The sequence below is a fragment of the Pan troglodytes genome, chromosome 2, assembly GCF_028858775.2.
Source record: "Pan troglodytes isolate AG18354 chromosome 2, NHGRI_mPanTro3-v2.0_pri, whole genome shotgun sequence".
In the NCBI taxonomy this organism is placed as follows: Eukaryota; Metazoa; Chordata; class Mammalia; order Primates; family Hominidae; genus Pan; species Pan troglodytes.
In genome coordinates, this window is record NC_086015.1 from 54,523,774 (window position 1) to 54,541,404 (window position 17,631).

At 56.6% G+C, this 17,631-nt stretch overlaps 1 protein-coding gene across 5 annotated transcripts in view; it reads right to left on the reverse strand.

Annotated features, from left to right (window-relative positions):
• Positions 1 to 9,670, reverse strand: part of CACNA2D2 (calcium voltage-gated channel auxiliary subunit alpha2delta 2) — a 141,301-nt gene extending 131,631 nt beyond the window's left edge. For 3 of the 5 annotated variants that reach the window (XM_016941158.4, XM_016941157.4, XM_016941154.3), the window contains exon 1: positions 9,181 to 9,615. In XM_016941158.4, the coding sequence (XP_016796647.1) occupies positions 9,181 to 9,395 (215 nt within the window). In that variant the 5' untranslated portion in view covers positions 9,396 to 9,615. Of the gene's footprint in view, positions 1 to 9,180 lie in introns of all 5 variants that reach the window. The other 2 variants (XM_016941153.3, XM_054680657.2) reach the window with 2 other exon arrangements.
• Positions 9,671 to 17,631: the final 7,961 nt, after the last annotated feature.

A 17,631-nucleotide genomic window follows, 5' to 3' on the forward strand; every position in this document is an offset into this window, starting at 1 on the left:
CTCTGCCCATGGCAGGTTTCTGGGGTGCAAGGTCCCAGCTAGCCCAAAAGGGAGACACTCCAGCAAGCCTGGCGGGGGGTCCAAGGAGAGATACAAAGACTCCCAGGGCCCTAACACACCCACCACAGACTCAGCTCACAGAGAGAAAGGAGAAATGCCCATTTGCAAGGGCCCTTAGCACAGAGGCCTGCTCTGCCAGCTCCTCTTTTCTCATAACTGAAGTGGGGGCAGGGCAGGGGTGGGTTGTTTAGTTGTTTGTTTGCTGGAACTGGTGGCAGCACCAGACCTGACCTTTAAGGCTTCAAATGCAGCGTTTTAGGCGGGGCCAGCAGGAGGAGAACACGGGCTGCGGAAGGAAGTGATCAAGACTGAAATGCCACGTCAGGCTGGAAACTCGAGGCAGAGCACGGGCCTCTACCGTCTCAGGAATACGCCAGCCCCTCCAAGCCCACATTGCCTGGTGACAAAGTTGTCCTTCCCAAGGGGACCCAGAAAGCTTTTGTGTCTCTGAAACAGCACAGGGACATCAGAGTTTGCCCTACAGAAACCCAAGGAGTTGGGGCCTCACACCACATAGACATCTTGCCCTTCGAGTTTGCCAAAGCAGACCTCAACTTGCCCCCCGACCCATGCCATAGATTTTATTTATTTATTATTTATTTATTTATAAATGACAGGCTCTCACTCTGTGTCCAGGCTGGAGTCCAATGGCACCATCACAGCTCCCTATAGCCTCAACTTCCTGGGCTCAAGCCATCCTCCCACCTCAACCTCCTGAGTAGCTGAGACCACAGGTGTGCACTACTACACCTGGCTAATTTTTGTATTTTTTTGTAGAGATGGGGTTTTGCCATGTTGCCCAGGCTGATCTTCAACTCCTGGGCTCAAGTGATCCTCCCACCTCGGCCTCCTAAAGTGCTGGGATTACAGGCGTCAGCCACTGCACCCGGCTGGATATTTTTATTTAAGAGAAACAGCTGTACATCAGTGCAAGGAAGGCTGCATAGGGAGTCGCCCTCCCCGCAGTCTGTACTGAGCATTAGGGATGGGGGCTGGGCCCTGCCCACAGAGTATGTGCAGCCACAGATAAGTGGGGCTTGAAGGTTCCCTTCCCCCATCTTGGGCCTCAGTTTCCATATCTATATGATGGTGGTATCAGGACCTCAGGGATTTCTGTGGCTGTGGCATGTCCTTTCCAAGTCAGGGAAGCATGCAAAGCCCATAATGCCCAAGGAGACGGTTGCACCCAGGCTCCCTGCCCCCACAGGAACCCCTCCTGGCCTGTAGGCTCCTGAGCCCCTCACAGCCACTTCCCAAAATCCCAAGGGCCCTGGGCCATCGCAGCACTGACAACACACAGGCGCGTCCTGAAAATGCCAGGAGAGCAAAACTCTCAGACAACAGAACCCACGAGAACTGGGTCCACACAGCTACTGGGGCCAGGGCCCATCACAGGGCATCACTGGACAGCCTTATTTATGAAGACTCAGTAGACAAAAATCCATCCTTGAAGGAAGTGTCTTCGCTGGAGATGCTCCAGATAGAGAACATGTGGAGGGATCATCCCTCCAGATCATCAAGGGATCATCAAGCCAAAGTTTTTACAGCCCAAATCGTGCCCACAGTGTCTTGCTGCGGGGAGGACCCAAACCCACAGCAGATACTCAAGGGCTGCCAGTCTCCTGCCCTTCAGTGTGCAAATGAGAAGCACCCACTCTGAAAGGGAAAAGTGCCAGCCCAAGGTCACACAGCAAGAGCTTCCCACTCTGCCTGAGCCCGGGCTCCACGCCCACCCTCCAGATTTTCCACGCGGGGAAGGGCTGTTTGCAAAGATGCTTCACTTCACAAAGGACTCATGGAGCTCCTCTGAGTCCCAAGTCCTCCACTGAATGTAAATACCATGCAATTTGCAAAAATTTGAATTACAAGGACGCAGCCTCTGTTTCCTTTGCAGACTGTCATCACGCCAGTTGGTAGAAGATCAAACTTTCCAGCTCAGCCTTAACTCAGGCTGTTTCTAACATAAAAGTTTGCAAAACACTGGCCCTGACAATCAGGATGCTTTATTTCCCACTGCCAGTGTTTGCCCAGCCGAGCCCTGGCATTAACCTCAAAGGCAGGTGGTGAAGGTGGGCACTAGGAGCCCATTCTGGCTGCAGAGATAAACCACACGTGTGCTTGCACTACATAGGCTCCCAAGCACATGCCCGCATTTGACTTCATATGCACATACACGTACACACCTACTGCTGCCTACACACGAGAATGCTCATGCACACACATCTACACACATGCATCCATGTGTGAGTACAAACACACGCACACAAGTGGGTATACGCACAAGCATGCTTAGATGTGAACACGTCTGACACATGCACACATACATGAACACACAGGTGTAGACACACCCACATACAAGCTGACATGTGCACACAGGCAAAGGCAAGAGCCAAACACAAGAGGAAAGACTCACAAACCACACGTGGGTCCCAAGTGCCTGTAGGGCCTGGATGGGTGCTGGGTGCTATGGATGAGGGGATAGTGGCTGGCACTTGGAGTGCAGGCCCAGCTAGACTGCAAATACCCCCTAGATCCAGTCGGGATCCACATGCCCTTATCACAGACTCCCTGGGGCCAGGCCCATCCCTCACAGTCTATCACACCCCGACCCTATGTGGCAGTACAGCCACGGAAGCCCTGTTTTACAGATGAGGCTCCAAGACCCTGAGAGGCTGCGGAAGTTCCCAAGGTCACACAGCTGTTGAGAGGTGTGGCAGAGTCTCAGTGCACACGAAGAGGGGGCTTGTTCAGAAAGAACTAGCCATCAGGGAAGGCAGGCATCAAAGGGGAAGAAAGGGGCCCAGGGTCTAAGAGGGGCAGGGAAAAGACAGGCAGAAGGAGTGACTTCTCATCCTTTTCACCCACCCCTTCCCCTTTGTTGAATGAGGATCATTTCCAAGGTGGGGAAGATGGATACTGATCAGCAGGAAAGGCTTCCCATGCCCCTCCCCCTCTGCTAAACAATTAGGCTGATCAGAGCTCAAAGGGGGTCAATCTGAAAAGCAGCCATGAGACACCCAAGGTATGGCCAAAGGAGGACGGGAGGTCCAGGCACCCTCACACTGGAAGAGACAAGGCCCAGCGGCCACAGCTAAAGCAGGGCGTGGAGAGGAGCAGGAAGACCCCAGATCTGTCTTCTTAGGGCATTGGAATGTCAGAGTTGGAAGGATCCTGGAAGAAAGGAAACTGAGGCCCAGGGGGAGGAGGGGTTTTGTCCAAGGTCACCAAGCAAGCTACCCAACTGAGAAGATTAGGCTGGGCTTGCCCTTGACAGAGGCCTCCTCACCTAAGATGGGGGCTTTCAGAACTCCTTTGTGAATATTCTCCCCACCTAATCCCAGCTAGACAGTCTCCTGGTTTGTGAGGCTGTCCCCTCACCAGGCTCAGTCACGGGTAACAGTGATGGCTGGGGACCCAGCAGGGCCAGACCAGATGCAGAAGGAAAAGCACTGTGAGGGCCCAGGTGAGAGGAGCGGGACCAGGACTGGGGACACCAAGCCAACAGCCTGAGTCTCACAGTGGCAGGGCAGGGCTTGGCTGAGTCTGCCCCTTAGGCCCTGACCTTATGTAGATTTGAATGACAGAATCTTGACTCCTTTAGGGAGGCCCCAAGAGACCCCTGTGGGGACCTGCAAGCCAGCAGGGCCATCTCAATCTCCGTGGTCACCTGCACTGGCCCCCCTTCTGCCCTTAGCCACAGGCAGCTCTGGAAGCTCTTCAGGTTCCACAGGACAAGAGAAGAAGGGAAGGAAAAAAAAGCAAAAACCACACACACACTTCCCTTGGGGAATACGAATATTGATTCTGTAGCTTCTTGTTTAGACAGTAGGCACCAGAAGAAGAAGAAAAAAAAAAAAAAAACCTGACATGAAGAGAATCTTCCCAGTTGGCTGGAGGGCTGTAGCCAGCAATGGGAAAGCCCCTCATGTCCTCCCCAGCATGTCCTCCCCAGGCCTGAGGCCCACAGCCCAGTCACTTAAAGACACAAGGCACCAGGTCTGGAGGCAAATCTCCACATGGGAGTCGGGTAGGTGGCTGGAAGAGGGAAGAGAGAGAAAGACCACTCCTATCCTACAGGCAACATCGCCCTGCCAGACAGAGCTCAGGCCCACCTGCCTTGACTCCCAAACCTCCAGCTGCCCCTTGGAGAGTTCCCTAGCAACAAGCCCTTGAACGCTGGTTCCCAAACCCCCCAAGTCCCACCCATCCAGATGGCATGAGGCTCCCCCAGCATCTATAAGATCCTAGCCCTGTGAAGTCCCCTCAGACCTGGCAAAACTGCCAAGGGACTAAAGGAGCCAGCCTCAGGTTTCCATGAACAACCCCCAGCCCCACCCCCACCTCCATGACCTTTCTCTCCGGAATCAGACTGGAATCTGGAGAAGGAAATGGCATCTCATCTCGAGATGAAGCCCCTCCTCTCCTCCACCTCTCCACACAGAGCAGGCCTGGCCCATAACTCAAAGCTCGGGGAAGGAAAGCTCTGGGCTGGGGGTGCTCCATGATGGCCTGTGTATACGTGGGAGGTAGATGGAGGTCAGCACTGGGGCTATAAGCACTGGGGCTGGCAAGGCAGCTTCGTGCCAAGGAAGGCCCCTCAGGGTTGCCTGAGACCCAGAGGAGGAAAGAGAGACAGACAGGGCAAAGTTACAGCTGGAAGTCCCAGGCCCAGCTCTCGCATCCTAGGCCTCTTCATTTTCTTCCCAGAGATTCAGGCTTCAAGCCCCCCTCCACTTCCTGGGCCCACTGCCCAGATGTCCCCAGCCCTCTGGCTGGGCAGCCAAGTGTCTGACAGATCTATCCTTTCCCCTGCCCTGCCTCTCATGGTTGTGGGCTTTAAGCAGGTCCCTTCATTTTTCTGAGGTCAGTCTCCCCATCTGGAGGATGGACATGACCACGGGCTCTGAGGTCAAGGCAGTAATGTGGGTGAGGGGCCTGGCCTGGGCTCAGTAAGGGAGATCACCATTAGCCTGGAGATGTCCCCCACCACAGTCAAGCTGTGTTGCAGGGAGTGAGGGAGGGAGGTGGCCCAATGTCTTCCTCAAGGAGGTAGAATCTGATGTGGGTGGGCACAGCCTGAGAGAGTGGCACAGCCCAGAGCTGGGATGGGAAGGCCTCTGGAAGGTTCGGGTGTGAGACCTTGAAGGAGGGGATCTAAACCCGAGAAAAGAGCACAGTCATGGCAGGGCAGCATGAGCAAAGTAGAGAGACAGGCGGCCACCTAGCCCGTGGGAGCCCTGGAGACTGGTGGGTCTCGCAGTAAGACTGGCTACCGCCCGGCTGCAGCATCTGGGCTTAATGCTAATGTTAACAGTGGCAGCCATGGCACCTGACGGAGCCCTCCCTGCCCACTAGAGGAGGCATCCTCTCCCGTTAATTCTCACCACCAGCCTCTTAAGCAGATTCTATCATTTCAATTGTGGAAACTAAGGCAAGGTCATCCCAATGGAGCCTGCAAAGTCTACACCTGACACCCAGCATGTCCCCAAACTACATCCTCCCAGGAGCTGGCAGTGTCCACCCATACACATCTGAGGTGCCAGGAGCTGGCAGTGCCCACCTGCACACAGACAGGAGGAGAAGGGGATACTCTCTGCAGAAGTCCACTTAGAGGCCAGCTTTACTCTGGAGTCAGTCTCTCCATGGGGACATGAGTGTGACAAAGAATCTGGAGTGAGATTCACCTGCAGACTACGAGGGGACTCATCCTAAAATGAGTTTCCTCCTTTCTCAGGGGTTAACCTGGCACAGCTGACCAAAAGGAGGTGCCTGATAAAGATGGAATCCAGGGGAACAGCAGCCAAGGGTCCCCCCAAAGTCCTCCACACCAGGAGGGCTGTGAGCACCTGGCGGCTCTGCATCTCAGTGACAGCAGCAGCGGCTGGGAAGCCTCACCCCTCCCTCCTGCAAAAGCTGCGGCAGGTTGTTGGGAAGATGGGGGACCCAGATGAGTGATGCTGCCTCCCTCCAACAGGGAGAGCCACAGGGAGATGGAGACAGGGGCTGGAAGGCCCAGACAGACACACGTCACCCACCATTAACCGTAGCTACACTGACGCATGCCCTGTTGTAGGCACTGCTCCCCATGTGTCCACTCAGGAGAGGAGCACGTACTCTGGTTGTCATTAATCTGCTGGTGGTCCAAACCCCTCAGGCCCCTCACTGCTTCTGCCCACCCTCAGAGGAAGGGAGACTCTGGTCAACACCATCGCTGGAGCAGAGCTGGGCTAAGAGGGTGCAGTCAGGTGGGCCAGCTCAGCCAGGTGCTCCACCCAGCACTCAGCCAGGACTCCACAGAGCAGGGGACAGAGAAACCTGGGGGCACTGGAGAACAGGGCACAGAGGCCCAGCAGAGAGGACAAAAGAGGCGGGCAGGGAAGGATAGGTACAGCTCGATGAAAGACCCGAAGAAGGGGGACAGGGGAAGAGGGAGGGAAAAGACACAAGGGGAGGCAAAGCAGTGAGGGCTGCCCCTCAGCCGGCGATGGTGGCCTGATGCTGGGGAGGGCATAACTGGAAAAAGGAGGCAGGTGAAAGGTGTGCTCGGACTCAGGTCCCCCACACCCAGCCGGACAAGTGCACATACGTGTGCATACATGTGTGCAAACATGTAGCCTCCTCCTTGTTTGAAACTCTGATCCAGGTCCAGGTAAGGTGAGACAGCCCAACCCCCCCACCCCCCGCCCAAAAAAAAACCCTGAAGCCCTGTCCTCCCTTCAGCGGTAAGCCCTCTGCCCTTCTCAATCCAGCAGCAGCCTTGGTCCATTTTGCCTGGTGGGCAGAGAACCATGCTGCCAGAGCGATTGCAGAAATCACAGCTAGTGGACCCCAAACCCACACTTGCTTAAAATCCAGCAGCTTGTGAAGCTGGGCCCCTGTGCACTGGCAGACACTAATGAGAAAATGACTTGCTCATCAGGGGCCTTCCCCACTGAGGGGTTGTCACTCCAGTGCCATGAAGCTGGGTTCCACTCTCCTCCTTGGAAATCCACCTGTATCAAAGTGTCATCCCAGCCTGGCCACACTGACCCAGCAGAAGGTTCTGGGAGGTCACCCATCCCTGAGCAGCCCCACAGAACCTTCTGGCCCCAACAACAGCCTAAACCTTTCTTACCAGTTCAACAAAAGCACCAATTCCACTGGCCATGGTCATGTGTGGGCCCCTTCCTCCCTCCAAGGATCAATGGGCATCCTCGTCTGCGGGACCAGGGCAGCTGAAGGGCGCTGGCTGTCACAGCAAACCCTCTGTATTGTTGTACCATTAGTCACCTCCCCCTGGACCCTCAGAGCGGCACAGCCCCTACCCCACCCCCACCCTCATTCTCTAATTACAGTTTGCAAGACATGTCCCAAACCCCCAAATTAGCTCCAACTATATCGACAACAGCGTCCAGCTGGAAATGTGTCGCTGCCGTCACACCCGCCTCGCCATCTTCTGGCTGGGGACAGAGGGATAGGTGCCTACTCTGGTCAGGGTCTCACATCGGCCTTCTAGAGGAGACTCGTGCAGGCCCAGAAGCCATCTGACCAACTGCACGTTGCAGGGAAAGGGAGTGAGGTCGGGAGAGGTGGAAAGAGACATCCACTTAAATCTTCACTCAAGGAGCTATGAAACGGCTAAGAAAAAAATAATTGTGGTTTGGCTCGTGCTTGGCTTTGAGGAAGAAAGAACAACAAAAAAAATAATGCTTTTGCCTTTTTTAAGCACTATGATTGAAGTCCATTTCCATCACGGCAAATGAAAGACAATAACGCATCCACCAGCCCTGAACTTCCATACGATTCTTTTCTCCCTGGGCACCCCCCTACACACACATGTGAAAAATCCAGACGGTTGACAGAGGACACGTCCGTGCGGCACCTGTAATTTGCCAACTGATCACCCGCCTGAGAGAGACGACAAGACGGAGAGAGAGACCCAGAGAGGCGCTTTTCCTGAGTTTGTTTTTCCCTCATCTTAGAGAGCCTACGAACCGGAGTCGGCAGGTTTTGTGGCAGAACCAGGGGCTCTTACCCTTGGGCAGAGCTGGTTTAAATGACGCAGAGCCAGCCTCTCCCTTTCCCTGAGGCCAGACCCTTCCCCTTGGCCACCAGCAGCCCGACGACTCATGCCCCAGTCTCCAGGCCAGGACACTGGTGAAGGAGTCCAGGGACAGGTGGCTCCTCAGACCCAGAGACAGATAACAGAAGCAAGGTGGTCACCGTGCCCCAAAGGGGGTCTGGGCACTGACATAGGGCTGAAGCACAGTGTCAGGAAACTGATACGTCCTAAAGGCCACATGCACTGAACATCCACTCCCAGCCCCAGACACATCTGGCTAAGCTCACCCGTAGGAGGCAGCCCGAGTTTGCTGGCTCTTGGGGAGGAGGAGAGGGCTCAGAAGGACCGAAAAACCTGCGGAGGCTGGCAGAGCCAGGAGAAGCTATTACTCTGTTGGCAGCAGCAGCAGGCGCAGGCAGGGGTCCTTCCCACCATCCACCTTCTGCCGGGACCCCAACGCCTTTACCTCCCAACTGGGCTCTCCAGGGGACTCTCTCCTCAGGTGGAGGGGGGCCAAGAACAGGGGACACTGCCTCTGTGGCACTGGCCACAGCAAGAAGGTGCTCGCATCATCAGCATACAGCTCCCCACTAAAGGAAAAGGCCCTTGAAGGCAGGTGTGGAGATGTCCCTCACCTCTGGCTGTAAAGCGCCGGATTCCCACCAGGGAGGGAACGTGGGGCAGATGTGCGGCTCCAATTCCGCCGGGCAGGGGTCGCTGGCCGCCCCTCTCACCCAACCCGGGTTTCCCTCTCACCGGGTCAGCGGCAGGGGAATCAGCTGACAAGCTCGGACCGCCCCCCCCCCCAACTCCTCCCGGGGCTTGAAGATCTTGCCTTGCCTCATTCGGGGGATTTGGGGGAAGCAGGGGCACCGCGGGGAAGTTTCGCGACGCAGCCAGAGCGCCGGGACCGCGGCTGCCAGCCTTCGGGGCTTGGGGCCGTCGCCCCCGGGCGCAGCGGGCAGCCGGACCCAGCGCCTCTGCCCTGGCGCGGAGCGCAGGGAAGGAGTAGCGCGGACCGGGGGCAGAGCGGGGCGCAAGGCTCGGCCGGGGTCCCGCGGCCGGCCGAGGCCACTTACGTGTGCTGCTGGGGGAAGCTGTAGGCAGAGGCGCTGGGGGCGGCGAGCAGCGGTAGAAGCAGCAGCGGCGGCAGCAGCAGCCACAGCGGGCGCGGGGGCCCGGACGTCGGACGCCGGGTGCCGGGGCCAGGCTGGGGGCCGCAGCCGGGCCAGGGGCGCGCAGTCCGCGCTGGGCCGGGCCGAGAGGCGCCGCAGGTCCGAGCCGGCACCGCCATGTTTCCATTCAAGATGCGGCGCCGCGGGGAGGGGGGGAAGTGGCAGCGGCGGCAGCGGCGGCGGCGGCGGCGGGGTTGGGGGGGCGCAGGCGGCGGGCGGTAACTCGGCCTCTCCTCCGCCGCCGCCTTCTCCGCGAGGGGCCTCCGGGGCTGCACGGGCCGCAGCGCCTCTGCGGGCTGCGCACTGATATCTCCCTGCAGCGCTGGCTCCAAGCGCTCTGAGCGCCCGGCCCGGGACCTGCGCTCAAATAGCAGCCGCCGCCAACCTGCCGGCACCGCCCTCTTCTCTCCCTCCCTCCCTCCCTCTTCCCGGGCTGGCCCGCCCCCGCGCGCCCCCGCCGCGGCCACGCGCCCACCCGTGCCCGCGCGCCTCTCGTCCCCGCGCACCTCGAAGCCTGCCCTACTAGCTCGCGCCTCCTGCGCCCCAGCCGCTATCCGAGCGCCCCGGGTGCGCCCCGGCCCCCACACCTCAGACCCTGCCGCTCCTCCCCACCCCACCCGCGGGAAGAGTCCCGGGCCCCGCGGCCCAAGGCAGGAGCATATGTGACCCTTTTGGGGGCTCGACCTTCAACAGGCTTAAGGCCTAGAGTCACAGGTTTAATGGTGGAGTGACAGCTTCAGCGGAGACCAGAAAAGGAGGCATGCTGAACTTACAGCCCCCGTGGCTCTAGCTATCTTTAAGATTTCTCTCTGTCGGGGGCTTGCACGCCCGGCTGCTGGCAGAAAGGGCCTGGACCTCCTGGTTCCCTAAGCGGAAACCTGGGCACGGCTGTACGGTTGTGGGGGGCTGGGGACGGCAGGATGCAGCCCTCTGCAGCCACTCGCTTCGCTTCCCTGGGCTGAACAGGCACTGTGTGCAGGCCTGTCCCAAGCCCCAGTTCCCGGAGTTTGCACAGCCTCTGTTTAGATTCTTCCAGAGCCAGGAAGCTCATCTCTGCACAACCCAGTCCTTTCTGTCCTGGAGGCCCCTGGCTCTTCCCTGCTGTGGGCAGAAGACTGGGGCTGGTGTCAACCTTGACTCCACAGCTTGTGGCCCTTTCAGAGCCTCAGTGTCCTCGCTTGTGAATGCTTGTGTGGGTGCCTACTCCCATTTCCAGGATGAAGTGAGAATGGGGAGAATCTCTTGGTAAACTGAAGCATTCACAATGAGGGGAGACCATCCCTAGGATTCTACTGAAGTTGCCCTGGAACCCAGCTCTGCCTCTGGTGCAGATAGGATGAGAGAATGCTCCCCACCAACTTGACACAGGGCAGGACCCCCTCAGCAATAACTGCCCACAGACCGGGCCTATCACGAGGAATGAGGGATAGTAACCAGCTGGGCAGGATGGTTCGGAAATGTCCAGATGCCCCACCTCATGGTATCAGTGGCTCTCCTATCACCCACTCACAAGTCAACCCAAGGAGGGCTTGCAGTTGAAAGGGAATAGTAGCCCCTGGACTGAAAAGGGTAGGGGTAGGGGCTGGAAATAGGGCCTAGGACAGCCTTCCCTTGCTGCTTAGTCCTGCCTTGGCTTCTCCAATCCCAGCAAACCAGGGCTTGACAGGGAACAGTTTCCTTCATTTCTTGAAGTGTCCTCCTCCCTTGACCTGAATGAGCCTTCAGGGGCCAGACAGGTTTGCCAGCAGATCCCAAACCATGAGACCCCAAAAAAAGTATCAGAGGAAGGCAACGCAGGGGTCAGGGGCCTGGTGGACAGGTGTGACCTGATGAACTATGGGAGACGATAGTCCAGCTCTTTGGGGGGACAAGCAGGGTCCTCACTGAGCCAGTTGCCCCCCTGCCACCTCTGGACACAATGGGAGGGCAGGGGGGCAGGGGTCCTGCTCAGGAGTCGACAAGCGTGAGCTCAACAGCTGCCTTCCCAGCCCTGCCTGCTGAGACCTGTTCCCAGCATCTCTGTCTTCCTCATGCCCAAGGTAGGGCTGGCCTGTGATATCCTCTCTTACCTGTTTGCTGGACATATAATAACTGTGCCCATGGCACCAGGGGACCATCATAAAGGACATCATTCCTCTTGGGTGCCCTGTGGGGGTGGGCGCCTTCCCAAGGCAGACTCTGCAGTGGCCTGAGAAATGTGAGGGCCAGCCTCCCTGCCCTCCAACACCAGGGTAGCAACGCTATCCCCAAAGTGCCCAGGCCGTCAGGTACATGAAGTCAGTCTAGGTACAGTGGGTGGGTTTTGGCAGTTGGGTATTTCAGTTCTAGCCTCCACAGATGTGCGCCTAATTGAGGCTGCTGGCACCAAGGGAAAGGCGGGAGATTTTGGTTGACAGGCCGTTAAAGGAAGACAAATAAGGGGGGGGGTAATTAAGAGTAAACGAGTGGTAAGTGTTTACGGATTACAACTTTTGAGGCTCACAACATCCTCAGCCCTCTTGGTGGCTGGCTACAGCCACACGTTAAGATCTTGGGAGAAAAATTTGAGCCTTCCCAAGGAATAGGGGGACTTCCATGGCAGGCACATTGGTAAATGTGGGGCTGCCCACCTGGCCCAAGTTGCCTGTGCTGGAAGACGTAGGGTGGCAGGGGCAGGTGAAGCTACCCTGACAGGGGGCCTGGTAGGTGCCAGTTCTGCATGGGAGGTCAGCTCAGCAGATCAGAAGAGACTGATAGAGCCATAGGGAGAAACTACTATGTGCCAAGCAGGCCATGGGCTCAGTTGTGCCACTCGAGGCCCGTCCCAAGCCCCAGCTCCCGGGGTTTGCACAGCCTCTATTTAGATTCTTCCAGAGCCAGGAAGGTCATCTCTGCACACCCTAGTCCTTTCTGTCCTGGAGGCCCCTGGCTCTTCCCTGCTGTGGGGAGAAGACTGGGGCTGGTGTCAACCTTGACTCCACAGCTTGTGGCCCTTTCAGAGGAAGCCCATCAGGAACATCCAGGATGCCTGTGGTGGCAAGATTCTCACCCTAGCCTGCCCCGCGCCCAGTCTCACCTTTTACCAACAGGCTGGACAGCTCCTTATTCAGAGAAAACTCCTGCCTCGGACTTTACTCCTGCAGTTCCTCCTGCCTGGAACACCCTCTTTTACCTCTACCATTTGAACTCAAGATATTTATGAGCCCATTAATACCGCTTATACCAGGAAGCCTTCCTGGGGTACTACCACCCCCAACTGGATGGGCCTCCTCCTCTTGGTCCTGTCCCTCCTGCTTCCTGCCCCGGCCAGTAGTATGCTGTGGCCTCTGCCTTGGGTTCAGAAACACACCTGCGCTCTGGCCTCTTTTTTTTGAGACAGAGTCTCACTCTGTCGCCAGGCTGGAGTGCAATGGCATGATCTCGGCTCACTGCAACCTCCAACTCCCTGGTTCAAGTGATTCTCCTGCCTCAGCCTCCTCAGTAACTGGGATTACAGGCACGTGCCACCGCACCCAGCTAATTTTTGTATTTTCAGTAGAGACAGGGTTTCACCATCTTGGCCAAGATGGTCTTCAACTCCTGACTTCATGATCCGCCCGCCTTGGCCTCCCAAAGTGCTGGGATTACAGGCATGAGCCACCACGCCCAGCCCATTCTGGACTCTTGTCGAGCGGAGCCCTGAGGCTCCCTAGTCCTTGTCACCCCCTCCAAGCCTCATGCAGTGCTTAGCCATGGGAGGGCACAGGAAGTATTAACATATAGAGTCATTTGGGGCCAGGCATGGTGGCTCATGCCTGTAATCCCTAGCATTATGGGAAGCCGAGGTGGGTGGATCACCTGAGGTCAGGAGTTCAAGAGCAGCCTGGCCAACATGACGAAACCCCATCTCTACCAAAAATACACACACACACACACACACAAAATTAGCCAGCTGTGGTGGCCGGCGCCTGTAGTCCCAGCTGCTCAGGAGGCTGAGGCAGGAGAATCGCTTGAACTTGGGAGATGGAGGGTACCATGAGCCGAGATCGCACCATTGCACTCCAGCCTGGGTGACAGAGCAAGACTTTGTCTCAAAACAAACAAACAAAAACAAACAAACAAACAAAAACAAAGAATCATTTGATGGCATGTCAAGGGAGCCCAGGGATGTGCCCAGGAAGGGTGGTCTGGCCTGGGCATGAGGTGTGTCAGCTTTGACATCAGACATCACAGGTTGTGTAAGCAAGTGATTTTGCCTCTGCGAGCCCATTTCTTCATCCATATAGTGGGAGACACCCCCATGTGGCAGGGATGGTCTGAAGACCCAAAGCATCTAACACCCTGAGGGAAGACTTGGTATCAGCAAGGGCTTAGCGAAGGGGAGACAACAGACTCGGCCATCCCCAAGAAGGGCAGGCCGTGTATGCAGGCAGACAGGGAAATATTCCTGGAAAAGGGGGAGGGATTTCAGCTCAGTCTTGCAAGTTGAATAGGTCGGGATGGGCACATTAGGGAGAGGAGGAGGGGACATTCTTTTGGGTGAGCATGACTTGAGCCAACATTTGCCCTTCTGAGCCCTGTTTACCCAGCTCTGCCTCCACCTGGGTCCGTTGAGCTGGCCCCAGCCTTGGCCAGTGTTCTGCTGTCCCTGCCTCATCCAGCCCACTCTAAGGTACCTATTCTCTGCCCGCTTTGTGCTGGACTCATTGGTCCCCAGGGGCCCCCAGCTGGGATTCATTCCACGTATGGGGGACTACCAGCACTTGCACCTGCCAGTGGCTGCCATGGCTCGCTCATCAGTTCCTTAGGGATACCCAGGGATGCAATGCTCCCCAAAATGCCCCTGTCTGAGCATGGTACAGATGCTCAGTGGCCTCCAGATGCAATCAGACAGGACCCTACCTCTGGACACGTCAATAATTTTTCAAGGATCCTTGGTGCAATATCAACCGATGGTCAGTTTAGTACCATTTACCATAATATATGGAGGGGGCTGGAGTTTAACTCTTTCAGACATTGCAAGCTGTCACTACCTGCACATTAAAGTTAGGGCCAAGTCCCAGGTCATAAACAGTCAGAACCTATAGGACTTCCTCATTAGAAAGAGGGGAAACTGAGGCCCAGAAAAGGGAGGAGACTTGCCTGAGGCTGCCCAGTGGTCAATGCAGATCAGAGTGTGGAGCTTTGAGTCTGGACACCTGGGTCAGCATCCCAGATCTGTCTCCCTATGACCAAGGATGAGACCAGTCTCAGAGACCCCAAACCATGGGTCTTGATGTCCCCATCCTGGCCTCTGAAGGGAAGCCCATAAACCAGCATTGGGCCATGGAAAAATCATGCCTCCCTGTACGGCACTGGAAGCCCCCTGGTTAGACCTCCATCATCCCAAGTCTCTGAACTCAGATTATTTGACTGAGCAAGGGAGGAGGCTGGTTAATTGAGCAGGTTCTGGCAAGTATAAGAGGCTTGATCCTTGGCCCCTGGGAGCTCCCCACTTGGTGGGGGAATGTGATACACAGGAAAAACATGGTGAGTACCTCAAACCACACATAATTACATCATGTCAGTGAAAAAAAGCAAGTGGTCCCTCAGTGTTCTGAGGAGGCCCAGGTGATCAGGGAAGGCTTCCTGGACAAGGGGACCTTGAAGCTGGCACAGAAGGGTACGAAGGGCTTGGACAAATGAATGGCTGGAGGTGGGAAAAAAGAGTGTCCCTGGCAGAGGGTCTGAGGAAAGGCCTGAGACAGAAGTGAGCTGGCCCTCTTCCCTGGGGGCAGGCACATCTCCCCTGGGGGGTGCATGCCTGAGTAAGTGAGCTCCTGGCAGAGGCAGGGAGAGAGGTGGTACAGCCTCACAGGCAGCATGGGGCAAGGCTCAGCTGGGCAGTGTCAGGACAGGACAGCTTGCTCACCCCTGCATCCAGGACTCCAGGACCCTGGGTGGCTTTGTCCTTAGAGAAGGAGGAGAAACAAGTTGATCATTGGTTGTGTGAGCACAGGGAAGCTCGGCCTCACCTTCACTGCCTCAGCTACCCTCACAAAACTCAGGTCCTCCCAGCTTCAATAGGATGGAGATGGGCGCAACTGCTCAGCTAGAGGGTCTGCTCCCACCAGGAGCCCCTGCCTCAGCTGTCCCCATTGCCACTGGCAGCTGCTCCAGACAGTCTGGAGTTTTCTTCAGAGAGGTCGGGATCAACCTGCTCATTTTATAGATGAAGAAACTGAGGCCCATGGAGGGGCAGGGCTGGTCTCAAGCTTCCAGTCAGCAAAGAGACAAAGGCTCCAGGCTAAGGTCTAAGTTCCATCCTCTGTACCTGCTCCCAGCCACTGGGGTCTTCAGAACCCTCAGAACCCTCTTTGAGAGGACCCTGGCCCAAACATCTGCCCAGGGGAGTAGAAGGCCCCTTGGTGCCACCCGTGTCCCACGTGCCTTGATGTGTGTAGTGCAAGGGCCCAGAGCTGGTTTGCCCCTCCCCTAAGGCCTTCATCCCACTCTGGCAGCAGAAAATGAGGACAAATAAAAGAGAGAAATTCTCCCTTCAGAAGAGCATTAGGTGTCTGAATGGTTTCCAAATAAATAAAAGTCTCCTCAGAGCCCCTGGCCAGCACTGACAGCAGCTCTAACTCTCCACAAGATGTGTTTTTCTGCCTCTAGGTGGAAGCGAAGAGTGTCGGTGGTAGGCTAAGCCAGGCTGTGACGAGGCAGCCTTCCATCACTGCCCAGCATCCCATCAACGCCTCAGCGGAATGGCCATGGCAAATTGTCTCCTCTGATAGCTGCCCTTCCAGGCCAGTCAGAGAAGGGTGAGAAGTGGGCCCAGCCTCCCCCACCAAGGGGGTTGGGGGAGAGCTTCCTGGGCAGTTCCCTTCCCTGCCCATGGTTGGGATCCGGTTGTCAGTAATTCTGAATACAACTGTCCCTAACTTACTTGCTCATTTTGCAACTGAGAAAACTGAGACATAGAGGATTTTGGCGACTTGCTGAATGAAACGAGAGGGCCTGGGATGCATCTCATGAATAAGCCAGCTCTGCCCACTGTGTTAGGAGTGAGGGGTCTGCTTCCTCAGAGGAGGCTCTCTGAGGGCAGGGCCATACCTCATGCCATCCACCTTCCTGTTGGTAACAACAAAAGGCACTTGAGTGACTGCCCTAAGTGTAGATGGATGTGAAATGGCAGGAGAGATCAAGGCTGTAGACCCAAGGAAGTATCTTCTTCAGCACACAGGTTGGGGAAGCACCCTGAGGAAAGTCCTCAAGTCTTCTGCTTCTGCAAAAAGCACCTCTTGGCTTCTGCTCATCAACTCCTTAGGGAATTAGCCTCTGCTAGGCAGCTGTGGGGAGGGCAGGACCTGGCTCTACCATCACTTAATTTAACTGATGGCTGCTGTTCCTGTGAGGGGCAGTTAGCACTCCATTTGTTGAACCTGGAAGACGGATGAAGCTAGGTGGTTCTTGGAACCTACAGGGGAGGATGGCACTGTGTGGGGTGGAGGCAGGGCCAGGAGGAGCATCATGTCATGGGAGTCTGGAGGGCTTGAGAGGCAGCCCTGCTGCATTTGGTGAGGCGCCTGCCTCCTTGGGGTGGTGCTGGCACTCAGGCCCCTCCACCTGAGTTTCTTGGACACCGGGCAGGGAGGGGAAGGGATGCTCTCAACCTTATAACCAATCCAGCTTTCCTATTAGCACAGGTGTAGATCTCTCCACCCCAGCATCATGGCCCCATCTGCAGTCTTCATTGCTCTCCCTAGAGCTGGGGCCTTTGAGACCTCTGCCTGTTTCCAGGCCTGAGGTGAGCTAGGGTGGGGGAGCAGAGAGCAAGGAGGCATGGGGCTCCTCACCAGCTGGTTGGAGTAACCTAAGAATGTAGATGCTGGAAGAGCCCCTCTCAGTCTGGATCTATTGCCCCAGAAGCCAGGCTGCCAGCCTTGAACATACTCCAAATGGAGGAGGGCATTTTCCAGCCCAGGCCTCCATGAAACCTTCAATGCTGCTGACCCAAGGGGGAATGGGTAAGCCCCTGCTGCAGAAGGTCATTCTGGATTGGAGGCTACTCTGCTGCCTCGGAGGCACAGTCAAGAGTTGGGCCCAGGCAGGGCTGGGAGTTCTTGCTCTTCAGGCCACACAAAGGGCAAAGTGAGCAGGGCTGTCCCTCCCCAAGCTTGGTGGAAACACTCCTCTCTCTCTTCTGCTAGCATGAAGTAGTACCTAGTTAAGCAAATACAAGGAGCATCTGCTCAGGATGGAGGATGCAGGCCATGTCGTATGGCAGGAAATGGGGACAGGGATGGGAGTTGCGGGGGATAGACAGGACAGGGGCTGGCCTGGGACCATTGCCCCCAGGTGGGCTAGCTGAGGGAGGGGCATCATTGCCCCCAAAGGTGTGGGGTGGGGAAAGGG